Genomic DNA, 15,343 nt, shown 5'->3' on the forward strand with positions numbered 1-15,343 from the left:
AATTAAAACTCCATGGTTCCTCTCTTACCCACGAGTCATCACAGCAAGATGGTTACAAAAACACTGTCCATTTATTGACAATTTGATATTTAATTAATCAAGTAAGAGCAAAGCGTCGCATGGGTCGTATCATCTGATGTAATCTGAATGTACAATACAATTTTGACTTCAAATATACATTTTAAATTCAAGTGAAGATGTTGATTTTCCATTGCAATCAAATTATACCACAATGTCAACAGGGCTGAGCATTTATTCTGCCAACAACATGGACCCTTCTTCAGTCAGTGAACCTTAGCATTAAGTAGCTGGTGTTGTAGGATGATTAACTAATGAACTAAAAATATAACATGAAAGTAATTAAATGACTAAATCACGCAACAGTGCATTAATTATATATATAGATATATATATATATATTCTGAGACAATTGGACCTTAATAATCAAGTAATTATAATAAAATAATATGACAAATTAACATTGATAGGCACATGGGTCGAGCAAAAGTCTGTGGAAAGGTATCAAGGTAGGCAAAGACCTATCTTTTTTTTTTTTTTTTATGTCAACTAGTGCCGTAAAGAATTTGACCAGTACTTTCTTTCTCCAGGTCAAACTGGGATGATCTAATCCTTAGAAAAGGTCTGATATATTTGGCATGGTACAGAACGGGAGGCTGGAACAGGCTCTTGATCCCAGCTTCGGCCTTTTACGGTCCACCCACCAATTTCATTTGGATGCTTCCTCACAGAGGTGTCTACCCAGGACTGGGATCAGTTTATCTCACCCTGATGCTGGTCTGAACGATGAGAAGATGGGAAAGACAAATCTGTCTCAGTGTCAGCAGCTACAGAACCAGTGATTCAAGTCGTTTATCACACAAACTGTTTCTTTTGAGCATGTGAGGCCAAGTCTTTGGCTTTCTCCTTAGCTGCCATTGCTGTCTCTCTTGCCCGCTCTGTAGCTGTTACTGCTAAGGTTCTTGATGGAGTTTCACCTGCAGGAAAAAGCCAATATTTACCTTAATTTGCATAATCAATGTGCTTACATGTATTGGGGCTATGCCTTGATAGACTTGGAAGAGTCTCATAAAAAGACACACTTAAATCAGCCACTTAGGTTTCAACAGAAAGAAGGTGGCTGGATGGACACACTTGAAACATTTTGTAATCAATATTTTCAGGTTATTCTGATAGTAAAATGTGTGACATTCCAAATATTTTACATTTAAGATCAGCCCTGATTCTTAGCAGCCTACCCTCAGAGCACTTATGAATCTCTATTTTCTATTTCACAACATATTAATAGCAATTATAACAACAAATGGCAAAAATGATTAGGGTCATTACTTACACCTGCCTTAGTCTTAGTAACTGTCTCTGTTATGCTTTATCTTATATCTATATATTAACTATATTTGGTATAAAAATAAATAAATTGAATAAAGAGTTAGTACATTTACCTTGCATTTTGGCCAACACGTATTCAAACCCTTTCATTGTCTTTGTAACACTGGTCTTAAACCTTGCAAGACCAAATTCCTAGAATGAGAAGACAGAAAACACCTCTTGTAGGATGTGTACCATGTGTCAACAACAAATCGGTGCATTATCTTGTCAATTACAGATAAACATATCGGCTGTTATGTCACCATTTCAGATGCCCCACATCACTTCCCTGTGCTGTTACACATTGTAGTGCTCCACTGACCTGAATACCTCTAGAGAGCCCATAGACATTGGACGAGATCCAAGCTTCTCTTTTCAGCTCTGTCCAACTGTTGTTCTCTGGGTTAATTTGATACACACACCGCTCTTCCACAGACTGGCACAGAAAGCAACAAATTAAGACAACAACAAAACAAAAAAACATCAACAACAACATGTCATTAAATTGTGCAATGCTGAGTGCCTAAAAAATATAGGCACTTAGTTACCCTTAGAGTCACTAGAGGTTAAGGTAAAAGAAAGGTAAAGGTTAAAGGAGGTAGTAATGCCACATTGTGGTAAAACACCAAAGACGGAGTTACCATTAGTCGAGCGTGGCTGATGTTCCATGAGAGTGTGGTCATGGTCCTTTCCTGAGGGTCCACGATGGAGTCCTCAATGACGTACGCTGAGCTGGCCATGTGCTTTGGAAGGTACTTTTCCATCCAGCGAGGTGCTCGACTATGTTTGGTCAACAGACGCCTGGAAATCAGGCAGTTGGATGGAGTAACCTCCCGGAAAATGATGTCCTCAGTCAAAACATGATTACTGTGGGAATCAAGGAATTACAATTAGCAAAGACAATGTCTGCAACATGTGATCATTTTAACAAACTTTATTCAACTGCTGGACTACATGATATAAGTACTGATATATTTTGAGATAAGGTAGCAACAATGTAGTACATATAAATGTATGTAATATAAAGAAATGAATTTTATTGAAATTGAAGATAATGTAATTACAATCATCATACCATTTTGAACCACCATGTTTAAACAAGAGCCCACAATAGACAAACTAAACATCTTTTGAGCTTTGATAATAAATGAAGGCTACATAGGTTCACCAATACACAACCTCCCCAATAAATGCTGCTCAATTTTACAAACGGCACCTTTAAGGTAAAAAGTGCCTTTTAGTCTTGTGTTATTACACATTATGGTGTAAACAGCACTGATTAAGATGAACCAAGATGGTTAGTTTTGTGTCACGCATCAGTTCAAAAAGGTTTTGCATGCAAAATTACAAGATTTAAAAGTGGTTATATGGGCATAAACATGATTAAATAATTAATCCCAATATCATTCAGCATCAATATAGTGATATTACTGACTAAGTAATGTGCTTGGCAGCTCTCACTACTGCTTATCACATTACCACAAAAATTTGAATAAACACAGCAACTGCTGTCAATGCACACACCTGTAAGGGTTGGGATATCGTTGCCAGAAAGCAATACAGACTTGGTCCCAGGTACTTTTGAGTAAACCTGCGCAGCAGAAATATTTCACCATTGTTCCCTCTGTTTACTCAGCACCCTGTGCACATACACAAACAGAATGAATTAGTACCTGCAGTAAGTTTTACGACACTCACAATCGTTAACAAGCAGGATAGGTGATTTACAAAGAGGTGACCCAAACTGGCAAACTGTTCGGAATGTCTAAATTATTGTCTATTTAAATGTATTGTTTGTAATCTGTCTTTTCAACTTGTATTTATTGTGACATGTGTTGCCGACCTCTTCGCCAGCTAGGTCGCCCTTGTAAAAGATATCTCGATCTCAGTGGACTTTACCTGGTTAAATAAAGGTTACATAAATAAAAAATACTTTTCAAACTGGTGGGCATTGATCATGATTAAGTAAACTATCTTAAGCATTTTGTTAATGAAAAAATGCCAGTGTGCAAGGGCATGCTCAAGCAAACGTCTTTACAGGCAGATTTACCAAGTGTTTAAGGGAAGATATCTCTGTTAAAAGTATATTTAAACACCACTCTATCCTGCACACTTCTTGACAAACTACAACAAATCTAACATACAAAGACTATTGATGCATTAAACACTGCTCTGAGAATTTTACCTAAGAGGCTTAGAAAGTATAGTACGAGTGAACTATTTGAGTTTGCACAAGTTTATTTTCGAGCTGTATTATGCTATGAAGCTTGTATTTAAATATATTCAATGTTTACTTTGTTCCGCATTTTTATCAAAAAATATTTTAGGCACTGCAGTTGAGAGACAAAAAACATAGATGTTGCTGTTCAGTATGTTTATTTATGTCAAGCAATTTAGTGCATCACTTGTTATCAAACTGTTACATTTTTATTTATCAGACAATGAGGAGAAAAGACAGCAAAACATTTTGGCATTAAATAAATAAATCGGCATGGCTGCCTGTATTTCTCAAGAACACGATCAAATGCAGAAAGACCCATGTCAGTCGACCTCATTTAGTAGTATATAAACACACACACACACACATATATATATATATGGAAATGTGGGTGTATGTATATACATTTTAGGGAAACTGTACAATATGGCGTTTACACTGCCATCAGATTGGTCTATATATTGCATGTGGTATGTATAAACCAATTTCACGTACATCATAATTAAATTAAGTAAATATATTACTATAGATTCATCGTACATCAAAGGCACAAAGAGGCACATTTTTAAAGAATTTGCCAGATAAAAGCGTCGTGATGACACAAAAACAACTATCGCATTCAATGCCTTTGAATAAAACACAACAGCACAATTAGACACATTTATGGTCACACACTTAAATAGACATTAACACAGTGAAAGAAATAAGTTAAGATTACGAAAAAAGAACACCGTCACGTTCGTCACGTACGCACTGCTCAGCTTCCTCTTCTATTAGCATAGCATGAGCTGCTAGCGCCACTAGCCTAGCATGAAGCAAACCACATGAATGAATGACTACAAGTTAGCACCTAAAAACTACCACGACAGGACATTGAAGCGAGCAAACTCACGCAGCGGGCAGAGAGTGTATGTTACCTGTGTGACGAAAACATTCAAGAGGTGACTGTTTCACATTCGCGTGGGATTAAACTTCACCGTTGTTTCGACATGTCAACCGTGGGTGGAACTACAGGGAAGGTCAAATATGACGACACTTCCTGTGTAACTGCAGTCAAAAGTTAAATCCATGGTTTGGACATAACCTCTCATTCATATATTAGAGGCATATTGAAGGCATCAAAATCACAAACTAACAAATTAAACAAACCAAAATATGTTTTATATTTTACATTCTTCAAAGTAACCACCTTTTGCTTTGATAACAGTTTTGCACACTATAGGCCAGGGGTCTCAAACTCAAATGACCTGGGGCCACTGAGCATCTAGTCTGGCTAGTTGGGGTCTGGTCAAGGGGAAAAAGAAAGAAAGCGACTCTTCACTAGGTGACGATATTTCACAGAATTTAAAAATAAAGGTTTTTGTTTTGATATGGAACAATATATAATTCATAATAAAAAAACCTATTTATGATGCAAAACAAATCTATTCATGAAAGAAAACATACAAAAATAACTCATTATAAGCAGTGTTGGAATGTAACAAAGTATCTGTATTTATATAGAGCTTTTCTAGTCTTGATGAGCTGCTTTACACTACAGTTTTGCCACTTACCCATGTTTCATACTCCACTCAAACCCTTCAACATGGGGTTAAGTGCTCAAGGACACATATAGACTAGCAGGGCCAAGAATTGAACCCACAACCTTCCAGTTTGAAAGACAACTCACCCTACGACCCAATCCTAACTCCTCCCCTTTTTAAAACACTTTTACTAATAAAACTTAAACACATTTTTACCACAAAATTACTTTTTTATACGTAAGTACAGTAAATGTCATATACTTAAAGACTTTTACTTAAGTAATATTATAAAAAGTGACTTCAACTTCTACCTAAGTAATTTTCTGATAATATACTGGTAGGTACTTTGTACAAGACTGATTATAACTTGATATTATGTGGCAGGCAGATGAAATTGATTAGTGGGTCGTATGTGGTAGGACTGCTGGTTAAGTGCTGAGGCTGGTGTCTCTGATGAACTCATCATCCCCTGCAGCAGAGGCAAGTCTTTCTTTCCTGGGACAGTCCTCATGAGAGCAAGTTTTGTTATAGCATTTGACGGTTTTCCTAACTGCATTTAAGGACACATTCAATTCTTAAAATTTTCCAGGCGGACTGACTGACCTTCATGTCTTCAAGTAATAATGGACAGTCGTTTTTTTTTCTTTACTTAGTTGAGTGGTTATTTGCATAATATGGACAAGAGCAGTTGTTGAATAGGGCTATTCACTGTAGAACTGTGTACCAACCCTAACCCCACACAACAGATAGTCCCAAACACATAAGAAGGCATAAAATTCCACAAATTAAGTCACTACTGTCAAATGAAAACCATTCTCGGTGACAACCCCATTAATCTGACTGAGGGAACACCAGTAGAGTGCAAAACCTGCCATCAAAGCAAAAGGTGGCTACTCTGAAGAATACAAAATACAAAGACATATTTAAGTTTTCAATTTTCTTGACTACATAATCCCATAAGTGTTCCTCCATAGTCTATTAATGTACAGTGTAGAAAATAATAAAAATGAAGGAACTTATTTTGTTATATTTTGTTGTGTTTTACATTTCGTTGTGCCTTATTTAAGTGTGTTTTGTTATTTTTGTTATTTTATTGTGTGCCTTTAAGCCGGGAGTCACTGCAAAACTTTCCTCATAATGACCATTAAAATTCATGATTCTTCTTGATTCTTGAAAAGAACAAAAACTATACACTTTGAACACTAGAGGTCACTATGTGACAGTACAACATGCACATAAAGAGCAGTGGTTTCCACTTTTTCAAGATGGCAAACTATCAACCTCGCAATTTATATTCTGATAATTAAACAAGGCTGTGAAAAAAAATTAGCAAATGTATTTATTAATTTGTTATTTTGCTCCCCCCCCATCAAAAAAAATAAAATATTGTTCTTTTGAGGTTGACTGTCATTGGGGGACTTCAGGGGATCTGTTTATCTGTTATGGGAAGGAGTGAATTGCCACAATAATCGTATTTGGGTCGTATATTGTGAAAACAAATAAATATTTGATTACATAAAAGTGCACCACCTAGAAAATTGTAAATTTTTCTACAAGACAAAGGTAAATCAAACACAAAAAGAAAAGAAACATATCCATGGTAATTTTGGAGACCATGGTAATCACATATCGCCTTGAGCACACTGTAGCAGAGAACAGATGCATCATTTGTTCTGCACAGCTAAAATCAACCCTGAAAGCATCTCCAGTATGTGGCAAAATCCTTACACATTAGCTCTAACACCTAATGGGCCTAAATGCCGTGGAACTAAGTATAATATGCCTCTGCTGGTCGTCCTGCTAAAGGCTCAGAGCTGTTATAATAATCTGCAGCACATAAAAAGGAGTATAGGCTAAGCTATGCAATCAATAATGTGGGTGTCAAGAGAAACACGCAGCACAAAACACCATATATATTCTGTCTGCTGGAGAATAAATCACACTGTATAGGCCACATTTGTCTCCAATAAATACTTTACTGAATGTTATTTAGACTGTTGTGGTGTTTGTTTAAAATCACGTCTGAAACTTTGATTATAGGACTTGATTTAGTCTTTTTTCTTTCTTTCTTTTTTAAATGCACCTTTTGTCTTTGGTTTGGCTGTTTCCCAGCTACAGATTTTCCATAAGTTTTATTTTTTTTACCACAACAGCAGTTTTTGTAGCATGCCGTGACTTTCAATGATATACTGCACCCAGACATAATTTATCAGATATTTTACTATTCATTCACATGGAGGCATCATTTTTCCTCAATGTCAAACTAATGTTCATGTTTCCCCTGTCACAAACGCCACCAAAAAATACAGTCCATCAGTAAAGTGTAATAAATAAAACGTTGCATGTTTTAACTTCTTCCAAAACACCCTACCCAGTGCCTGATCCCATTCTCTAATGAAGACATCAAGAACTTGTTGCTCTCACTTCACACGGTTCACCGCTTTTCAATCACATTCCTTTGGACACAGAGTCCTGCTGGTCCATCTGATCGGGAACGGCTTGTTGCCAGGTGAACACAATTAACTTCCTGGCGGGACAGAAAATCAGCAGTAGCCGGCTCTGGATTCCTTAAATGCACAATTCAGCTAGAACACTGTAATTACTGAAAAAATAATTGGTTTAAGCTCGATCAAATGTTTCACCATTTGACCATAGAAGTGTAAGTGTAAACACACCGAAAAGCCCCAGACAGGCAATGCATATGCAGCTGAGAACGTTATTATTTGGACATTACTTACAAACAAAACACATTATACATTGTACCGAGTTACTTAACATCTGAGTAAACATTTTTCAACACAAATTTCAATAGGTTTGACGAATGTATTTTCACTAGTGTCATTCACAAAGTAAAGACTGTTACATAAGGCGATTTACATGCAAAGCCCTCAGAGACCAAGATATGTAAGACCACACCATTCGAGTCAAAAGGCTACTTTTGAACCACAAGCAACACGAAACAACGGTGTATTCAGTGTGTTCAACAATATTATACAGTACAAAAAAAAAAAAAGGTGTTCCTCTCATACAGCAGTTGGAGGGTGCCCACCATTACGGCCATTCAGAGTCATCCCTCTTATGGAACGTGTCCGGAACGAACCCTCTGGGTGGAAAGTGTCCGGCTTATCCTCACAACGGAAGACCATAAGGAAGCCGTTACGGTAATTTTTATTCATCCACCCATACAGAAGAGGGTTGATAAATGTGGAGCACATAGCCACGATGTGGAACAGCGTGTATATCAGTTTGTACTCCTTGAACCTGAGAACCAGGTCCAGATCACTGGCCAACTGAAACACATGGAAGGGCAGCCAGCAGATGACAAACACCACCACCACCAGCGCCAACATCTTGGTGGTCTTTTTGCGGCGGTTGATGCTGTCATTGCGACTGGATGGACTGATATGATTCTTCAGTTTGACCCAGATGCAGATGTAGGCATAGCTAATGACGGCTAAAGGGATAATGTACTGTAGGAGCAGCATTGAGAGGCTGTAAATGACTCCATCCCTGCTGGTGCCATGGGGCCACTTCTCAGAGCAGACAGCAATACGCAGGTTGATGGAAGGTATCTCTTCGTTGCGGTACTCTCTGAAGATGGCCAAGGGTGCAGCCAAGACAGCAGACATAGTCCAGGTGAAGGCCATGATGAGGAAGCTGGAATGCCACGTGAGCCGCCGATTGAGGTGGAAAACGATGCAGCGGTAACGCTCCAAAGCAATGACAGTCATGGTAAGGATGGACACGTGCACACTGAGGGCCTGGGCAAAGGGCACCATGTGGCACAACACAGCCCCAAACTTCCACTCATCTAACAGAGTGTAGACCAGAGTGAAAGGCAGGCACAGAGTGTTCACCAAGAGGTCCGCAAGGGCCAGGTTCGCTATGAAGAAGTTGGTCACTGTTCGCATGTTTTTGTAGTGAATAATCATGTAGATGACGAGAGCATTGCCCAGCAGCCCCAGCAGAATGATTAGCGAATACGCCGTTATCAGCGTGATCTGAACGCCAAGGTGCTTGGTGATGTCAGTGTGGAAACCAGGTGGGTGTACACCCATGCTGTCATTAAGCAGAGCCAGGGAATCGGTTCCACCAGCCTCCCCTTCCTCTTCTGTGCTGTTGGATGTGTCTGGTGGGCTCATTTTACTGGGAAGAAGCTGTGCTGGCTCCTGCAAAGGAAAAAAATGTATAATCATTTTATTGCCTGAGACACACCAAGCAGAATGTTATTCATTCAAGGTCTAAAAAGGAAAATCATTAAATTGTTTATTGTGGAAAAATGTATTTCTTTCCACATTTATAATGCACATAATAGTAACCAACCTACATTTAAATATGTACATACCAGCTAGAGTCTCATGAGGAACATGATCCCTCACTGGCTTCCTTTGGTCAAAGATTGTGTTTGCATGTAAATTTAAAGCCTGGGTTGAGGCCATTTCAGGGTTTTCATTTAATATAAGCCCTTCTCTTTTATGCTGTGCAATGCCCTCAATCACCCAAAAAAAATAAACCTTAAACCTTCCTCTCAAAAGGATTACAAGGACAAAATGGCATCATACCGCCAAGTATGTTATTAATCATCAGGGACTTTTTACCCTCATCAGTACTATGTGAACTGCAAGAGATTTGACTGAAACCAAATCTCAAAGACAGCAAACCTCCACCAAGGCTGCTTAGTTTCCAAATTCAGATCACTACCAAAAGAATCAAAGAATGCCTTCCCCTACCCATGACCCACATCTCCAGAAAATTCCAAATCATTCATTTACTGTTTGAGTTATGCTGCTCACAAAGAAACCCAAACGAATGAACCAAAAAGACAGACAGTGAAAAGTGACAACATATCTTCCTTGGCAGATGCGACATAATCATCCTCCTCATATCACCTGGAAAGAGTGGTTTTCTTTGAGAAGGACATATGATTAGTCCTCTAATACATGCCGCATAATTATTACAACAACTGCAGAATATCGCATTGAGAAAGGAGACGTTCTTTGGAAAATGGGACATGCATTTCACCAAGATGGCAATGGCTAGGAAACCATCTTGCTTTGAATGCACTGGTTCCCAAATACAAAGAAAAAGCTCATACTTCTTGTGCTATTCATATTCAAAAAAATGCCTTGCCCATGGCTTATAGCAACCAGTATTCATTTGAGTACAACAATGTGCCTAAAGGAATAGCCATTTTAAAGGCTGGACAAAAAAAGTGACAGAGGAAGCAGGAGTCAGCTAGTTCAAACCTGCATCATTAGAGTCGTGGCTGCTCGCATATGCAGCCTGCAGTTCATTAATGGAATAATGTGTGGTAAGCCAACACTCTATACAGAGAGACTGGTGCTGTATGTCTGCAAAAAACGATCTTTCTTTGCAGCATATTTTCTGTTAATTAAGTATCTTGTCACTCTGTTGTCAGTTTACCTGTGAGAGGCCGGATGAGAGGCTCTCACTGGATGCTGTCTTGCATATTTAAAAACCTAAACCAACGCCAGTGTTGACTCTTCACTTACATAAAGCAGATTAATACTAATGGCATCAAGTGACTCAGCCTTTCAACAAATGTAGAATTCACTGTCTGTCACAACAGGCCATTTAAAGGTCCAGTGTGTAAAATTTAGACAGGATCATTTTCATTTGGCAGAATTTGAAGATTGAACAATAATATTTAGAACCGAGTCAGCTCTACAGAGGCTGCCATTTTGGCTTCACAAGGGTCAAACTAAAGATCTTTTGAGTTTTGATGCTGACTGAAGGCTACACGGGTGCTCCAGCACAGTTGGAAGTGACAGATATTCAGCCTTCACACTGTAACACTGACTGTACGAAGCTAACAATAAATTACATTACATTACATTATTAAAGAGGAGAGCATTGAACAGACAATAGATTCTTTTTATTATCATTTTTTTTTATATTACGATCATTCCTATTGTGTTTTACACTATATGACAATAAACCTACCCTTGATCCTTGATTGTAGAAGAAGAAGATAAACAACACACAATACATGCACATATATATTTATCTATATATATACGTAGTATATATACTATATTGCCTTCAATTCCTTTGTTCACTAACATATGCTGTATATTGTGGACAATGTGTTTTGTTGATTTGCTCTGTGCACACAACATCTATTGCACGTCTGCTCATCTTGGAGCAGGGATCAATCCTCTCTGGCTCTTCAGGTTTTTCCCCCTTTTTTCCCCATTAAATGGTTTTTGAGGGCAGTTTCTTACCCGGACCAAGGGTAAGGAACAACGCTCCATGTACAGATAGTAATGACCACAGATTTGTGTATTTAATCTGTTCAAATGAAATTGATTTGAATTGATTTACAATTCACATCTAATCTCAACCAGAGCCTCAAAAATGAAGTTCTGTCTCATTAGGCCCAGGCTGAGGACTACTGGTCCTGGGTTAACACACACACACATACACACAACCCCCTAAAACGAGATGATGCATTGCAAACTACAGTGTTGATAACCAGAACGCATGAACATTCTGCCTGCACCCTCTGTCACCACAGTCTCACGGGGACGCGCAGCGTGGATTTATCAGGCAGGCTGAAGGCGATATGTGTACTTTTCCAAGCATCAGTAATATATCAAAGCACCCATTTCTCATCAGCGATGCAAATCCTTGACTTGAGGCGCTGTGAGGAGTCTGTTCCCGTACAACTGCCGGTGCACAATCACACCAAAGAACCGGATTCTAATGAGCGCCAAATTATGAGATAACTCAATCCAACTCAAATGCGATTGATGCTCCGTTCGTGCGTAATTTGTCGCCTTTTGTTTAACTTGCTGAATTGGCATTCAGCATTCAAATGTCTCCATATACGCTCCCGGAGCCTATTCAACCGACCTGACAGGTGCACACACAACAGTGTGGAACACAATGAATGTGGATACTTGTTCATCTTCCTTTTCTAAAGGTTTTTTCCCCCTCTCACATTACGCACCTGCAGTACTTTCAGTAAGTGCAGATTACGCGGTCACAACACAACAGAGAAACGAATACCTTGCGCGTCGGGTTTGCCATTTTTGTCACCAAACTAGACTCACAAAAACCCTCTCAAAGTCAACGAACGTCATCTACATGTTGATGGACTCACCTTTTGGCCCTGTATCTCCTTTGGCGAGCGAGTCTTCACTCAAGACTGGCGTGGAAACGCGGGTGGAAAACCCGAAGCTCCTCCCAAGCTGGGGCTCACAGCGCGCATCTTGTGGCTGGAGCGTGCGCTCCTGAGGCAGGTCTGCAGGATTCAGTCTGTCTCTGTCTCTGAGAGCGTCCACTAACATTCGCACCAGCCAGAGATTCTACTGTGGCTGCATGCAGGCAAGACATGCAGACACTCTGTGTGTGTTGCTCCATATACACAATTGAATATCACTGTTAGTCTATTGTGTACTTTTATGTGTTTATTGTTCACCTCTCTTCCAGTAATATGTCACACTTTATTACTGAAAGCCACTTATTTCTCTCTTTTCCCTGTGTCCGGTTACAGATTTTTGAACTTTGAACGACGATACACTGTAAAACAAATCCTCATATATTGCTTTATTTGGGGCTCAGTGTCACTGTCACATCTGATCTATGTTCTTCAGTCAGATAAACAGTGGAGTATAGTTCACTGTTGTTGTTTTTTTATTGTGTCAGATGTGAAGCAACACAATACAGTCCCTGCACGAAACCGCGGTCAGACTGAGCTGTTTCCCTCCGAAGACAGTGACCTCACAAATCTTGCTCCTGTGACCTCTCATGGAGAGATTAAATTTCTTGCTGAATGCATTGTTATTTTTTTGCGAGGGCAGTTTGAGAGCCAGGTGACTGTGTTACATGCCAATCATTTTGGGGGGGCGCGAATTTCAATTCAGATTTCATGATTCAAAGAGTGTCATTGACATGAATTGATTTATTACATATATGGTTATATGGTATTGGACCTGAAGCCATTTTACCTCACATGAAATCTGAAAAAAAACAACTGAATAAACTTCGGTATATCTCTCAAGGCTGTCTTTTTATGTTGGTTGAGCCGAATAGGTTTGTAGAATAGCTCAAAGTATAGGACAACTTCAGTAGGTGCAAGTAAAGCAAAAATTACACACTTTGAAAACATCCATCCATCTTTTACCACTTTATCCTCCACATGAGGGTTAAGGGGGGCACTGGTGCCAATCCCAGTTGACATAGGTCCATCACAGTACCACATAGTCAACCATCCACTCACACATTCACACCTATGGTCAATTTAGAGTGTCCACTTTGCCTAATCTCCAAATCTGCAGGAGGAAACACATGGGGAGAACCTGCAAACTCCATGTTGCAAAGGCAATAGTGTTAACCACACTTTTAAGAAAGAATAAATTGGATTCTAATGAAACAATACAAGTCTCCATGTGCTGCAGCTTGTTCATTCACCTTATCAGACCTGTAACACCTGTACAGGAAACATCAATAAGGAAAGTCCCGAAACACACTGTCACTTAAAATCAGGCACAGATAAAGTAAATAGAGTCTGAGTCAAACACCAATTCTATCCTCTGAGACAATGTGAAGTCGATACGATAACAGGAGATAATGTTTACCTTGAGCCGCGTTTCTGTATTTCTCTGGAAGTTCTCAGTGTCGTGGCTCTGATTCATTACTCAGGGAGGAACATTGTGTGAGAGCCTTGAATGCTTTTGGTGGGGTGCCACAATTTGCACTATAAATGCAGCGGCAGAGATTACCACTTATTGATTAGGACAGGCTTCCTCTCCGCAGTTTACCCTTTCAATTATGAGGGTCGTTCCTCTGACATGCACTGCAGGGTCACTCAGCAGTTCAGACTTGACAGGCCACTCTGATTTACATTTATCACCAATAAAGTGCCTCAAAAGTTCTGAAAAGAAAAGTCTTCACAGAGTCGATCACTCGTTTTAACTGCAGTCCTTGGCACAAGCTCACTGAAGGACTCCCCTCCATATGGCTGGGGAGTGGACGCTCCACTGGCCTCAGTCTGATCACAGCTTTCTGTCCAGCTCCCATGAGATGACTGGTGCCACTGCAGTGTCCTCACATCACGCAGTTTACACTGGAGCTGTTGTGCCTCTCTCACATGGGCTGCATACTAGTGGTCAACCAATTCCCCAATCCAATTTTGTGTCAAACTTGGTAGACAGAGACTGTAGCCTGTTGCAGATGACAGCATTTAATTCTTTAGTGATTTAGATGCAGAGTTAAAAGGATGGACACTGTTTGAAGGGTGCAAATTGGATCCAGTGGTGTAAACATTAGTGTGCAGTGTTCCAATTATACCTCCTGTTGTGCTGTTTCATTTATTCAAAGACAGGGTCAATGTTGGTGTGAGGAGTAATTTATGATCTCAGCCTGATCAAGTTGTGCGTTCATATATATGTTAAATAGACGGACACACTTGGAGTCACATGAAATGTGAGTGTTTATTTAAAAGCTCATGTTTACAGAGATTAGTACAGACTTTAAAAATAGGCTCTGGGGAAGATGGTTATTTTCTAAATGAAGTGGAATATATAAGTGCTTAACAAATTTATTAGACCACCTGACATAAAAAGGCGAAAACATATGAACTTTATTTGGCAAATAACTTTTTATACCCAAATTTGAGCCGGCTCACTAGTCTTCTTCTCTGAGAAGTCAGAAATTAAGTAATTAAGTATAACTTTCAATCACTAAAACTTTTTTTTTCTGTTCAGGAATGAAAGTAAATCACTATAATTTGACATTTTAATCAAGAAATAATAATGTGCTCTACTATTTACTACTGCCTTCTAAGTTTTTTTTGTAAAACAGTACATTAGAAAATTCATGCATAACAATAATATTTATTTTAGCATTAAAAATATCATTCCGGTTGAAGAGCTTTTACATACTGGTGTATTAACCATTATTATAATATGATTATTGTATTATATTATTATATGATAATTAACAATGCTGTTAGATATTTAGAGCAGCTGTGGCATAAACCTTACATTGGGTGGTGGTCTAATAAAATTGTTGCCTGTATATATACAAACTATTACAAATTGGATCATTTGAACTAGGAAATGTATATTAACCAGTGTTTTGAAGGTTTAAAGCTGTTTTTATTGTTCAGTCTCATCTTTATACATGTGCCTACCATTAACATTATCAATGTTGAATGTCACATATACTCTTCCTGGCGTCCACACACATC

General features: G+C 38.9%; 2 protein-coding genes across 2 annotated transcripts; both read right to left on the reverse strand.

Moving 5' to 3' along the window:
* Positions 1-49: 49 nt before the first annotated feature.
* prelid1a (PRELI domain containing 1a) lies at positions 50-4,665 on the reverse strand. Its single transcript, XM_058650495.1, has 6 exons — positions 4,522-4,665; positions 2,911-3,026; positions 2,028-2,253; positions 1,709-1,822; positions 1,461-1,539; positions 50-995 (listed from the first exon to the last, which is right to left on the reverse strand). Exons 2-6 carry the CDS (start codon positions 3,000-3,002, stop codon positions 874-876), a joined length of 633 nt encoding a protein of 210 aa, XP_058506478.1. The 5' UTR covers positions 3,003-3,026; positions 4,522-4,665; the 3' UTR covers positions 50-873.
* Positions 4,666-6,161: 1,496 nt separating this feature from the next.
* Positions 6,162-12,435, reverse strand: npy7r (neuropeptide Y receptor Y7). Its single transcript, XM_058650119.1, has 2 exons — positions 12,254-12,435; positions 6,162-9,296 (listed from the first exon to the last, which is right to left on the reverse strand). The coding sequence occupies exon 2, from the start codon at positions 9,267-9,269 to the stop codon at positions 8,151-8,153; it is 1,119 nt and encodes a 372-aa protein (XP_058506102.1). The 5' UTR covers positions 9,270-9,296; positions 12,254-12,435; the 3' UTR covers positions 6,162-8,150.
* Between the last annotated feature and the right edge of the window lie 2,908 nt (positions 12,436-15,343).

Source organism: Solea solea, chromosome 14 (genome assembly GCF_958295425.1).
Source record: "Solea solea chromosome 14, fSolSol10.1, whole genome shotgun sequence".
NCBI lineage: Eukaryota > Metazoa > Chordata > Actinopteri > Pleuronectiformes > Soleidae > Solea > Solea solea.